The sequence below is a fragment of the Morone saxatilis genome, unplaced genomic scaffold, assembly GCF_004916995.1.
Source record: "Morone saxatilis isolate NCDOM2014 unplaced genomic scaffold, NCSU_SB_2.0 Contig24, whole genome shotgun sequence".
Taxonomy (NCBI): Eukaryota; Metazoa; Chordata; class Actinopteri; family Moronidae; genus Morone; species Morone saxatilis.
The window spans coordinates 8,006,147-8,020,281 of record NW_023339807.1 but is presented as its reverse complement, the minus strand read 5'-3'; the positions used below and the strand labels follow the sequence as shown (position 1 = coordinate 8,020,281).

The following is a 14,135-nucleotide window of genomic DNA, read 5'->3' as shown; positions in this document are numbered from 1 at the left end:
AGATGTAATTTCGATCGATTTCGAAATCGTGACACCCCTATAAAGCACACATTCAAGATTAATAATAAAGCCATTTTACATAAAAAACGTATTTTGCAGCGTTCACACAAACACTTCCAGAAACGATTTACTGTATTTGGATATATCAATTAATTTGAAAGTCATACCAAGTAAATATATATATATATATATATATAAAAAAAAACGTTACATGGGGCATGTGCTAAGGTTGAGTCCTGACCACAGCAGTCTGGGTTAGATTCCAGCCTGTGGCCCTTTGCTGCATGTTATCCTCTCTCTCCCCCTACCCTGTCTAACTTCAGCTGCCCTAATCACTAAAGGCAGAAAAAAGCCAGAAAAACTATATATTGAAAAAAAGAAGTTACATGAAAGCATCCAGGATCAATGTTCACTCTAAACCGTGTGGATCCTAGCGAGGCTGCTTCTGGTTACGGACCCTTGCCAAATTAATTAACTCAATGCACTGAGTAAATCATAGCACTTGAGCATGCATCAATGATTAGCCCACACTACTCTTCAGAAATATTAGATTCAGGGATCATATTGACGCTGCTGCTCTATCCCACTAATCTCCCATGGGGCAAAGGGGGGTGGGGGGGTCAAAGGGGCTGCACAGAGGCCGGGGGTGTGTCAGCTGCCCCCTCTACCCTTTCATACACAACCACACACACAGACGCCCACCCAACACTCAATGTGTCAAGTAGAAGTGAAAACGTCTACTGCGTCTCTTGAGACCTCCACTTCTCCTCCTCCCACTCCCCCCTCCTCTCTTTACGCCCTCAACTTCCCAGGATGCCTCACGGCACCCTCTCTCTTTTGAATGGATTCTCTCCATCTTTCCTTTCCCCTTGCCCATGAATCTCATTTCATCCTTTCACCTCTGTTTCATTCTTTTGAACCCACCTACCTTCTTCTGTTGAACTCCTGACCTATTAATCTAAGTCACCGTCTTGTTTAGAAATATTTACAAATGATGTTTAATTTCTTAATGTAGCTTAATGTAAACAAAGTTCCAGAAGGCAAGAGACAAAGACCACCATTCATCAAGCAATCCAATTTGATTATAAGTCTAACATTAAAGTACTTTAATCATAATTATGAGATTTTGAGTGCAGATAGAGGAGGGGGTTATTTTGCATCACATATCTGATTTTCAGTGATTATTCTATTCTCAGTAGTGTGTACAGTGCCAGAAGGTGTGGATGTATGAATGGCTACCGCAATAACACTTCCACATTTCTCTCAGCAGAAAAGCAAAGATAGCACACACTCTTATCTTCCTATTTTTCAGATTGCATCACGTTCTAAGCTGGCACTTGCAGATATAAGAGCCTTTTCTGCAGATTTATGGGATTAATATTTGTAATAACTGGTAGTTGAAGGAATTTGACAATGGGCACAAAGTCCGAGCATGAAAGTCCATTTCAAGATTGCTTGATAAACTTCATTACCATAACAGATATACACACACTTCTTGGGAAGACAGCTAATTAAGGAAAAACTTTTAAACGAGCTTGATGAGTAGTGTTGCTGTTTACAGTGCAGTCAGACATGGGAGGAGGTTTAAGAAATGACATATTTTGTCTGAGAGGAAGCTGTAGATCTAGTTACAGGTCTTAATAGATTCATTCAGTGTTAGTGAAAATTAATATAGTTTTACAGAATTAGCTTTGCTCCCTTATGAAACCACAGCTTTACCTTTACATGTAAAGTTATTTTAAATATTATGTGAGTTATGTAGAAAATAGAAATGAAGTGGAGATCAAACTAGCTTGTTGTAAACAAGTCAAACTAATTTGTGGGATCAACTGTGAAATGATAAAGCTCATAAAATCTTTAAGGTGACACACACAGAGATGTACAGTGGAAGGGACTGTGCTGGTCATTAGCAACTGCATAAGGAGTCACATTCAATCTGAACTAGAGATCTATTTCTTGTATGAGTAGTACTTGTATTTATTTGTATCACTCAGCCTGCTAACTAATACAAGTATTACTTATGTGTAGAAGGAACACATAACCAGAGAAATAAGCATGTTCTCTCTTTCTATCTCTCTCTCCCCCTCACACACACACACACACACACACACACACACACTTCCTCGCATAAATAAACATACATACACAGTTTGTCTCACTGTATCAGACAAACATTTAGACATACAGTACACAAACATGCATGCAAAAGCAAACAGAAAATATTTATGTATGCATGCAAAGCATTTACACACACACAAGCTCTGTGAGTGTTGTTCTCACCATGTGAATGAGGTGTGTGCTGAGTTGGCTCAGGGGTCGGTTTTCTAGGAGCAGCTTCTCTGCTGCCTCCATCTCCACTGCTGGACAAGATAGCCTCTGGCTCTATACACACACACATAAGCACGCACACACACGCGCGCGCGCGCGCGCGCACACACACACACACACACGTTAAATCATTTATAGAGATTTGACAGTCAATAATGATGGATCCAGAGACCTGCCAAGACAGATTCTGACAGACTGAGGCAGACAGAGAAAGATAGATAGACTAAGAGAGGAAATAAGTTTTCTGCATACGTTGTTATTTTAACCCTTCTTTAACACAATATGTGTTCAGGGAAACACAGGTTGAACATTTTTCTCTATTTGTCACATCGAGTCATTTTTGCATCTCATTAAGACTTCAGTCTTCTCACCCTCTTCTTTTTTTCTGCCCCCCCCCTCATTAGCACCTCTGTTCCTCACTTTGGCTTATTTTAGTTCAGTTCATGCCTACAGTGGAACTTCAGGCCAATTAGAGGTGAAATAATGTGATTAATACTGGCACATATTTTCTCTTTCTCTCTCTCTTTCCCAAAGTCGCTTCTTCTCTGTTATGCTCTCTCTCCTTCTCTTTTTTCTTCTGTAGTATATATAATCTCTGACTCTCTCTCTCTTTTGACCAACAGAGTAAGAGTTTGGGGAGAGCGGTCTAGTCACGTCCTCTCTCCTTATCAGACCTTATTACCCAAATGAATTAGGTTTGGGCAGAAGTTTTCTTTTTAATGAGCTTTGCATTTCTCACAGAATTGATTTCCGCTGCACATTCTGCTTGCTCCCTTTCCCATCTCTCTCTCCTTCTATCTCTCCATCCTTCCTCTTCCTCTTCTGTCCTTCTCTCTTCCACCCAGTCTTTTACCCTGCCTCCCCTTTAGTCCTCCCAGCCCCCCTCCCCTGTCCAGGCATTAATATGTATGCGTTGGGCTGGGGTGCACACTATGGGGAGATGGGGGCTGGTGTGTACATCTATATGTGAGCGTATGTGGGTGTGTGGGTGTGTGTGTGTGTGTACGGAGGCAAGCTGAGGACAAAGCCAGTGGTGATAATGAGGCCGCAGGGACATAGCCAGACAGGCCCCTCTGTGTATGCCTATGAGTACGAGTGTGCGTGTGTGTGCATGTCTGTGTATGTGTATGTGTCCCATGGACTCGGGACCTCATCCCCTTTCTCCTGAGTCCACAACTTCAATATTGCAGTTGCTTAAAACTGCTAGCTTCCACTGCACACATCAATGGACACACACACAACTCACAAACACACACGTACACACATGCCTTTAGGGACATGATACAAGGGCAACATTTTGAGGGAGTTGACTTTGTGATTCTGTGCTCAACAGAGATGAAACTGGTAAATAGTGGTGAATCAATGTGGGAAATACACCAGCCTATAAGGTCCAAATGTATCATGATACAGCAAAACAACACATTTGAAAAAAAAAAAAAAATGAAAAAGACAAGCCACTGTGGCTGTCTACAGATTTATTTGTGAAGACTGCAGCAATGCAGTGGTGTTTAGAAGTTTAATCAAATTGAAGTTAAATGTTAGTAAGGATATTGATTAGGACTCTTGTATCTGTAGAGACTCTTTGCTCTACAGACACGTTTTGAGGTAGTTAAGCAGAGAGCCACAGAGCTGAGATCACATCCACATGAACTTCTAATTATAACAATGAATGGTCATTTATGTGCAGCATCAATGGGTTCTCATTCATGAAATGCTAGAATGTGAGAGAAAGAGGTTAGGAGACTTGCATTTAGTTTGTTGAGTTACTCAAAGAGCGTCAGTTTGTTTCCTTTTTTCTTTCAGCACCAAATACAACAGAGACTGTAGTAGCAACTGCAAGTGACCAACCATAATCTCTGTCACTCGGGTAGGGCATACTTTGAAATGCAGTGCTAATACATCTTGGCAGCTTGGTGGCCGTTGTTAGAGACAGGGCGGTGACTTTGTTGTTCTCATTAGCTGTGTCTGAGTGTTCATACCTGCAGTGCGGAGCGGACCACAACAGATGTTTGTTTTAGGATGTTGTGAAGCAGTTCCAGAAGGGCTTGTAACACAAGATGGCTGACCTTCTTCCCAGCATGCCCCTCCTCATCCAAGTGGACTAGTGCAGCTTCTGAGAGAGTGCTCACCACCACCTCTATTAGGTCTGTGCAGAAGAAGGAAAACCATTGGATAAAGTTACTAGATGTTCTGAGACAATGACTTCTTGCTACCAAAACTTAGCATTTTACACTATGGTGACAGCGTTGACATCATGAATGACAACATGAAGCACTTGAGCTGCCTGTCTCTCTATAGTCATTGTGACATATCAAATCTATAAAAATATCAGATTGCTCACAAGCTCATTAATCAGTTTATATGAGCTCACATCATAAATTGTAAACAATCAAACCTACTTCCACATTCCAAACAACCATCACACCTCCTCTTTCTCTTACATGAATGTTGGAAGCATATAGAATAACAGTATACCTAAGCCTGACTTGAGTAAATGTCTGTAGCTGCAGGCTCTGGTTTGACTCCACAGTGGATCAATAGCTCCTGCACAAGATGAGACACACTCTCCCTCTTAGGTCGATTAGCATTTCATTGTCACCAATTTGCCAAGCAGAGAAAAATAGCTGAATTTGACATTTAACTATTTAGACAGAACTCGAGGCTCTGCGGGCTGAATTAATCTGTGAAAATCTGATAGTATCAACACACCAAAAACCACAGAATGGTAACACAAACAGCAACAACAAAAGGCAACTCAATTTAGATGCTCATCTAAAAATACATTCCGTTCTTTTCCTCGTATCTCTTTGCCTTCCCTGCCATCTCACTCTATCTCTCCCTAGAAAACTGTCCAATGTAGAACATGTTGTAGAGCTGCTAACCCTTGCTAAGCCATGAATACATAGCTCTTACTAAAGTGCAAAACCATGTTCCTTTGCTCATTAAATTTAACATAGCACAGAAGATACTCTCCATTTTGCAGCTCGATCTGTGTAGTTAGCTTTTGTAGACTTCAGTCCCTGAGGTGTTCTCACCACACGTCTCTGTAAGTGAAGACCAGATAGATTTTGCCTACGTTGACATGACACATGTCAAAGTTGTACTTCATTTTCTTTTCTGTGCACAAAAAAGTAACAAATAACAAATGATTTAAATAAATCTGTGTTCACTGGGGAAAATATAACCAGTGTTATTTTCTATTCCAATAGATCTTTATTTAGAATGTAGATGTGTGTGTGTGTATTTATTTTTGTGAGTTAAAGTGCAACACTGTAGACACTAGAAAGCTATTGAGCTAGCCTGCTGTCAGTGAGATGTGCTGTTACTTTGTCAAGCTACCTCATAATTAAACAGACTGCTCTACTTTAGACTGTTCAGTCAAACAAAGACCTCTTCTGCTGTTAATGTGATTCGACAATGCAGTCCCGTTCAGATGAAAACTCTGTTCTAGATAGTTGCTTATGGATATGTTAATAATATTATTATGTTATTATTTGTTTATAATAGCTGCCATGACTATACACAGTCATCTTTACTAAACCAAAGAGAGAAAATAAACTTCGATCAAATAAATTCTTCTAACTTTACTGATATTTTAGCAACCTATCAACCATGTTTTAGAGCAGCATCATTAAAAATAAATAAATTACTCTTTGATTGTGTACCCAAAAATGTTAAGCAATATTGTTATATTGGGGATATCTATAAGCAGAGTATGTCTGTAACAGGTGATCATATGGACTATTAGAATATAAAATTCCCTTTTATGAGTCTGCTCCTGATTTGACTAGGTTGACGTTACAGCACAAAAATATCTGCAATTAATCAGCAAAGGTCATACTACGCATTTGAAATGGGTTACAAAGACAAAGAAAAGTTCTCGTGGAAGGGGAGGGTTACAACAGGGCTATGGATTAGTGGAAAGCTGGAAATTGGAAAGGGAATTTGAAGCATATCCAACATTATTTCCAAATGCATCCAGTGTTTTCAGTTCTAAGTCACACACTGGCAGTACTCTCAACCATTCAAACCACTTGTCGGCATTAGAAATGTTTTGATTTTCTCATGGCGTCAGTGCATGTAGATTAGACCAGCTGTTCCACCCAAACAAAACATGCCTGATCATAGACCAAAGACACAAATCATCTATTGTTTTAGTGGATAAAATTGCTATACACTTGGTGAGTCTCTGTAAACACACTTGGTGAGTGACATTAGTGATACAGAAAAAAATAAGTAGATTTGACAACCAAAGACCACACCTGTTGTTGATGAATGTCAATCATTTGACTGAATTTTGTCATCAATATGAATAAACCAATTACTTCAACCAGAAGAGACATTTGGATCAATAACTACAAAAGGAATATGACTATGGCAATAATGCCAGCACAGCAGAGTCTGTACTGCATTGTAGAATGATAGATGATTGAATACCTAGTCATCTGAAAGCCATAGGACAGATACACATTTTCCAACTGCAGTCTCCAAATGAAACATTTGCATACTTCCAATGAACAACACATTTCTGCTTGCTTGACCCTCTGTGGGTACCCCTGATTAAATCATGAACTAGCAACAAGCTGCTGCAAAATAGTCAAGCAAACTTAAAAGACTAGTTGCTTTTAATTCCACATTCTACAAAGCTTCCCAAATTAAGCTGTGCATCAGGAGTGTGGGAGACAGAGACACAGCGGGAATGCACAGAGCACAAACAGTTCACAAAGTTCCATGCAAAATAATACATGAGTAATGTGAGCAACTGACATAATGACCCTTTTATGCATCGACCTGAACAAAAATAGCAAATGCAGTTGAATATGCGCTTAGGTTCATTGCACACAGGATACAACTATTGCTCTGGTCATCATGAATACATGGGAAAACAGGGACCCACATCTATTAATGTTTTTTATGTGTTTTTGCCATTTTTTTATTGACAGGACAGCAGAGAGAGATAGAACTAGCAGGGGAGAAAGGGGGGATGATATGCAGCAAATGGCCTCAGGCCAGACTCGAACCCGGGCCGCTGCGGTAGGGACTTGACACGTGGTACACGCTCTACTCTGTGAGCAACTGGGGGATCTGGGACCCACAATTATTACCACTGGAGATTTATTATAGATTACAACAGACACTGAATTTGTCTCAACAGGAATGTCATAAAGCTACTTTAGATATTGCCGTCTTATCTTGGTTTGGTTCCTTTTTGGTGTTAAGTCAAATATACAGAAATTGCTAATTGAATGGTTGTTCACACACAAACAGGCTTTTGCAGGTACTGACATGGCAGAGGACCCAATATGAGCTCTGTGCATGTGTGTTTGTGCACGTAATAATGAGTATCACTGTGATTGACAGGTATGGATGTATGTGTGTATGTGTGTGCAGTGTGCGAACTATACCATGGCTTTTAGGGGAGCTCACTTTTAGCGCAAGAATAACAGTATCCTTTTTAAAGCATATTAGTGATGAGTCACCCTCGTGCACAATTATGCGTCAATATTAAGTTTACACAATCCAAAAATAGAAATGCATGGCCAAAATATCATATTGCCGCCCCTCCAGGAACTTGCGATCACAACAATTAACGCAAATTCAACCAAACCCTGTCTCAGTGGAACAAGTTGCCTTCAATATTTAATTAATTATTTCACTTTCTCCTGAAACTTCATTGCAAAAAATGCCTAAAAGCAGAAAGAAATCAGACATTTTTGGCCGCAACAATCCTGATAATGTCAGTATACTAGCTCATGTCTTATTAAGAGGAGGCAAGGTCCCCTGTAGTTTGCACCCTGCGTACATGTGTGTATACTTGTGAGTTGAGGACATAACTAAGTGTAATCAGAGGAATAACAACTTCATTCAGTCAATGCTAACAAGTCAATTTTACCAATGTCACATATGTCAAGACCGGAGGATCATTTATGAGTGAAAACCACGGTGCTCTGTCCTATTTTGGACTTTAACTAGGTTAAAAATAGACATTCCACAATGCTTTGCAGTATTATCTATTTATAAACCACTGTAAAATGAGTTCTATTGGGAATCAACAGGATGGATGGCTCAGAGCACTGCTATATAAGCAAAGTAGGAATGTTGTCTAGGGACAGAAAAACCTCTACTAATCTAATAATACATGATTAACACAATAATTAATGTTTCAGTTTATTTAAACAAAGCTCAATTAAAGGCGTACATGTTCTCAATAATATGATTTCCCCCAATAATGTATACAGCATCTGGATTAGTCTTTTTCAAGGATAGAGTGAAGCATTTCATAGTCAAATCAATTAATGTGTTTAACACGTAAATGCAAATGGTTTTAAGCTCTATATTGATGTGATCCTACAGGCCCAGGCCTTTAACTGGCAGGTCCTGGGGCAGATACAGCCTGCAACTGTTTTTGTGTTAGCCCTTTTATTAATTTACATCATAAAATTAATAGAAACCATATTTTATTCAGTACATGTTGTCTAGACTGTATGCAACCCAATGGCTGATAGAAGTAGCCTCTGTAGTGCACTCAATATTCCTGTATTCCAGATTGCCACAATTTTTGGTGGCTTTTATTGCCTTTAATTGATAGTGACAGCTGAAGAGAGACATGAAGGGGGAGAGAGGGGGGATGACAAGCAAAGGGCCACAAGTCGAACCCATGGCCATTGCAGCAAGGACTCAGCCTTGGTTCATGGGGCGCCAGCTGTACCAGGTGAACTATCCGGGCGTCACATTGCCACATATTTAAAAATGTAAATATCTGACATGTTACGATTGCTTATTCACACTGGGATGTAAAAATTAAGGTATTTAAAATACCTTAAAAATAATCTAGAATTATACAGGACTTTTCTTTGTTTTGATATCAGGATTATATATCGGCCATCAGTCAGCCTGTTTTCTAAATATTGGCATCAGCCATTAAAAAGCCCATTTTAGTCGACCACTAGTATATCAAGGGACTGCTATGCAAACTGCACAGGTATCAATCTATGCACAGCATAAACTCAAGACACACTGCAAAACATCCTACATTTTGTCTTATTGATTGCCATTATGTAAAACTGTCAATCCAGTGACCCTTTGGGTGCTTGCTAATATGAAGTTATTAATATGGAAGACAGATGTCTGTGGGATAAAAGAATGATAGGGGGCATTCATATTGATTGGACACATATGGATACGGTTTGGAAGACCCATTATAGAATTCTGTAGACACCTTTTGAGGAAATTAAACCAAACCTGACCCTAATTTCAAATCGCAATTTATAGATGCAAGTTCCACAGAAACTAGATAAGACCGGCGCAGAGGCAATTACCTAAATAAAATCCTCTACGCTTCTCACAGAAGGTCAAGAAAAACAACAAGGGTTGATGGTGGATCAAACCTGGAGAGGAACCTCAAAGACCTACAAGGATTCTGAAGACACATGGAGCCCCTGAAGACTTCTTTAATTAATTAAAGGACAAGCATGCTTTAATTAACACGTTGTCAATCATCAGCACTGCAGCCTAGTAACAAACTCAGGGTTTGCTTAGTATGCAAATACTTCTGAAGTGTTGGGGTCAATGTTTGCTGCTCTACATGTGTCCATTTCTTATCAAATCAGTCTACTGGTCAATGAGCCTACAAAATGAGTCTCAAACTCAGGCTTCATTTCCTTATATAATCATATTACTACCTAGACTTTCTACATGAGTCTGTTACATGTCCTACATTAAAACTTTCATTCACAGTCATTCACAATCATAAAATAATAAGAACTTTGTTTAGGAAGCGTCTCTTACTGCCCCATCAAGTTATTGTCCCCCTCCAGCCTCTCTCGATCTCCAGATCTCTCCCTCTATCAAACTGTCACACACTTCAACCTCATATTTTCTCCTCTATTATCTCCTCCCTCCTCCCTGTATCCTCACCCAAATGCACCACATTCTCTCTCTCAGTATATCCCACTCTGCCTCTCTGTCACCTCTCTGCTACCCTTTTTACCTCCCATTTTGCTTTCCTGGCTCTATCATCTTTTCCCTCTCTCTTCTCTCTCAAGCTTTTTTGTCATCTTCTTTTTCTTTCTGTTGTTCTGTTCTCCCTCCCTATCTCTGCCTTTCTCTCTCTTTGCTCCCTCTGTCTTCATTCCCCAGGGGGTATTATCTCAGTCGGAGGCAAATCTGCCCAATTATAAACCTCATCTCCTCTCTCTCTCTCTCTCTTACACACTCACACACAAACATACTGGGTGCTCCTGCATCCAACGCTCCCCTCTACACACACATATACACATCTCCGCTCAGTCTCACACATACACAGAAGCATAGGCACAAATACACTCACACAAGCACAAAAAACCACCTCCCTATTTTGCTCTTCTTCACTGTCTATTTCATTGCCTCCCAACACACACACACGCTCACACACCACCCTTCTCCTCCTCTCTCTGTCACACCTTAAAAAGCCAATTATACACGCTTCCTCCCTTCTCCTCTTCTCTCCTCCTCTCCCTCTCCCTTCTTTCTTGCCATCGCCACACTGATCTGGAGTGAACCACAACTAAAAGAAGGGAGAAAGAGGAGAGGGGAGGATAGAAGTGGAGCCCAAAATAGAGGATAGGTGAGAAGGTAAAAATGGGAACAAGAAGGAAGGAGTGGAGATGATGAAGCTGAGTAGATTGGAAAGTGGATGGTAGTAGCAGAGGAAAAGGAGGGACAAGAGGGTGAGAACAAGGGCAACAGAGTAAGAAGAGAGGAGAAGATAAGATAGGATAGGATAAGATAGGATAAGATAGGATAGGAGAGGAAGCGTTAATTGCCCAGCCAGTATTAGTGCTGGGTTGACAGTTTCTTGTTTAGAGGAGAGCTGATTGGACGATAATGATGCTGACTACTGAACTGCCGCACTGCTGACCCAATGGAAACAGAGGGAGAGGAAGGGGTGATAGTGGTGGTGGTTTTGGGGAGGCAGGGGGCTGGGTAGACAGAATGAGACACACAATGATGAGTGAGAGACAGAAATAGAAAGGGAAATGAACATGGTCCTAAATAGAAATTTGAGAAAGGAAGTATTATTGTGTAGCATTTTCATTGCTTCTGAGAGTTACAATTACAGCGTTGAACTGTGGGTCCTGAAACATTTGCATACACACACACACGCACAGCACACACACGACAAGCACGCACACACGCACACGAGCACACACTAAGGCAGCAGGTGTTTGTAAATGTTGTTTCCTGCAGAAATCTTTAATTATTTTGTTCAATTCGCTAATTTGCTTAGATTTAACTGATCCATATGTGCATGAGGCTTTGTTGCCCTTACTATTCCTTCCTTCTAATTAAAGTCCTAATCCCAAACTGGCTGCATGTTTGCTGAAAAATAGCTTAAAATGACTAACTTCTGAAGAAATGTCCTCAACTCCGAGAAACACTTTCCCCTCTGATCCCACTGGATCACTTGCGATCGTCAAGTAAATTCATAATATCATTGAGTTTCATAAAGGCTGAAGACAAAATCATTGCCCCTGCCTCATGCACACACAAGCACAGCCGAATGGTTGTTGACTATCACCTAAAATAAACAAGAATGAATTATTAACTAGTAATGCAGGACAGAAGCTGGGGGAAAACAAGATTGGCCTACAGAGTAACTTGACATACATAAACTATAATTGCTAGCAGGATATGAATAGCGCTCTGATTTCAGGTGATCCTTATATGTAGTCATTTTATTGTGTCTATGTTCGGGGGGTGACGCTGCTCTAGGACTCACTGTAACCCCTCATTTATAGAAAAGTATTGTAATAGTGTTGCACACAAACTAGTACTTATAACAAGAAATGTACCTTTTTTTTTCCCAATATAGCTCTCTTCATTGTTAATGAATATATTGTTAAAAACTTGTCTCTTCTTACTATGTCAGGTCTGTCTTCTTGGCAGGTTTCAATTTCTTTCATAGTACCTTTTTCCTTTAGTGTCCTTAATGGGTGCATCTCACTGAGGTTCGTGCCCACAAAATACCATAGTGACTCACAGAAGGTATTAATTTCCTACGACAGATAGGCGAAAGTCGTACCGCCTTGCTGGATCAGCCTCACTTATGTAGTTTTTTTGGGTTTGTCATTGACAATCACAATTTACTATATATTGAACGGGTTAGTCGTACAGGATAAGTGAGGGGAAGGTGAGAAGAGGTAGGACAACTTAGGGTTTCTTACAGGTCATTCATACTGGTTTTTTATTACGGTGCATTAATCTCACTCACCAATAAAGTAGGACTGAAAGAACAAAGCAGAATGTAGTGTTTACATTCTACTACCATAGAAGGAGACTAATAGCAGTTGGGAGGGCTTGCGAGAGAGTTAGTGGGATATGATAGGAGGATAAAAGGCCGTCAAGAGAGATACGTGAACCATGTGCTGTGCTACACGAAGTGGTCAGCCACTGTAGGTTAAGATCATGGATATGAATCAAACATTTTGTCTGACATAGCGTCTCATCACGACGCCTTTCAATCTCACAACTTCGAAGAAAATGACTCAGCGCCTTGATCTTGACATCTACTAACGCCAGGTTCGGTCCGCGCAGTCAGGCGCAGATACAATCTAATCTGATAGGAGGAAAGAGTGCAACAGAGGGAGAGTCAGTTGTGTTATATTCGACTGGTTGTATACCGTCGTATCGGGCAGAGGAAAGATACTCGCGTTGCTCATTGAAATTTCAGCCCACGTATAAGTTTCCCGAGTACGACCCTGTGTTCATTAACCTGAGACGCTGTTCCAGTGAAGAACGTGTTAAAGATTCAATTTAATTTATCTTGTTCCCTAACCTATACGAATTAGATGCTGTATATTACAGACTAGCTAGTGATGTGGGTCTTCTGACTTGGAGCCAAACATAATCAACCGTTCAGAGACAAAAATGCTTTTCAGGTTCCGAGGATTCCATTGTTATATGAATGACCTGTACAGTAACTTGCAGACATTCAGCTCAATCCGAGAAACTCGCATCGTGCAAAAACTTGTAAGGCTTTAATTCCAAAAATCTGGTCAAGACCTCTCTTCCATGAGATTTATGTCATAGTGCGGTATTTTATTTACAAAAATATATAACTCTAGTTATGCTAAGCAAGAAAGTGTGCTTCCCAAAAATTGTGATGTAAGTATGGATACTTTTTGAGTTATTTGAATTGTGAAGCAGCTCGCTGTTATTTTAACTAATTATCAGCCAGTGGTGCTCCAGAGTCATTTAGCAGCTTCGCGCTCCATAACTTAGAAATCGTTATGTGCGATCTAAACGCGCTCAGAGACCATGGTTTGCGTGTGTACAGTCAGCCTTCTGAAATGCCTGTGCCGGTGAGCCCATACTACGTTGCAACCCTCTTTGACATCAGTTTTCCAAGACGCAGTCCAGATAGTCGATAGCTTCTTTACTCTCGTTTTGGAAGCTGTACAGGGTATCCCAAATGGCACACAGAGGGTATACCAACACAATCAACTTCACCACAGGTGCAAGACGAAACGAGACAAGAGAAAGGAGTATATTTCACTGGATTAATCATCGATACATTTTGTCATACAAAATGGTATATTTTGTCCTGAAGAAATCACGGTTTACAGTTAGCAGGCTCGAGTTTATGGGCACATTAATGGCATGTACTATGGAGTATTCAGTGAAGCGTTGACGTTATTAGTGCGCTGCATATGGGACTGTCAATGTTGTTACTAAAAGATCAAGAAGATTGATAGAATGTTTTTTTTGTTATTACAGGTCAGTTGATGGGTTGTTTCGTGGACGGCTGGCGGATGATATTTCGTAGA

At 40.3% G+C, this 14,135-nt stretch overlaps 1 protein-coding gene across 1 annotated transcript in view; it reads right to left on the bottom strand.

The window, feature by feature from the left end:
* The window catches only part of ulk4 (unc-51 like kinase 4), a gene marked incomplete at its 3' end in the record, with an annotated part of 71,124 nt that overhangs the window by 6,346 nt on the left and 50,643 nt on the right, over window positions 1-14,135 (bottom strand). Inside the window, 2 exon segments of the mRNA XM_035672886.1 lie at window positions 2,281-2,382; window positions 4,308-4,474. Of these exon segments, the coding sequence (XP_035528779.1) occupies window positions 2,281-2,382; window positions 4,308-4,474 (269 nt within the window).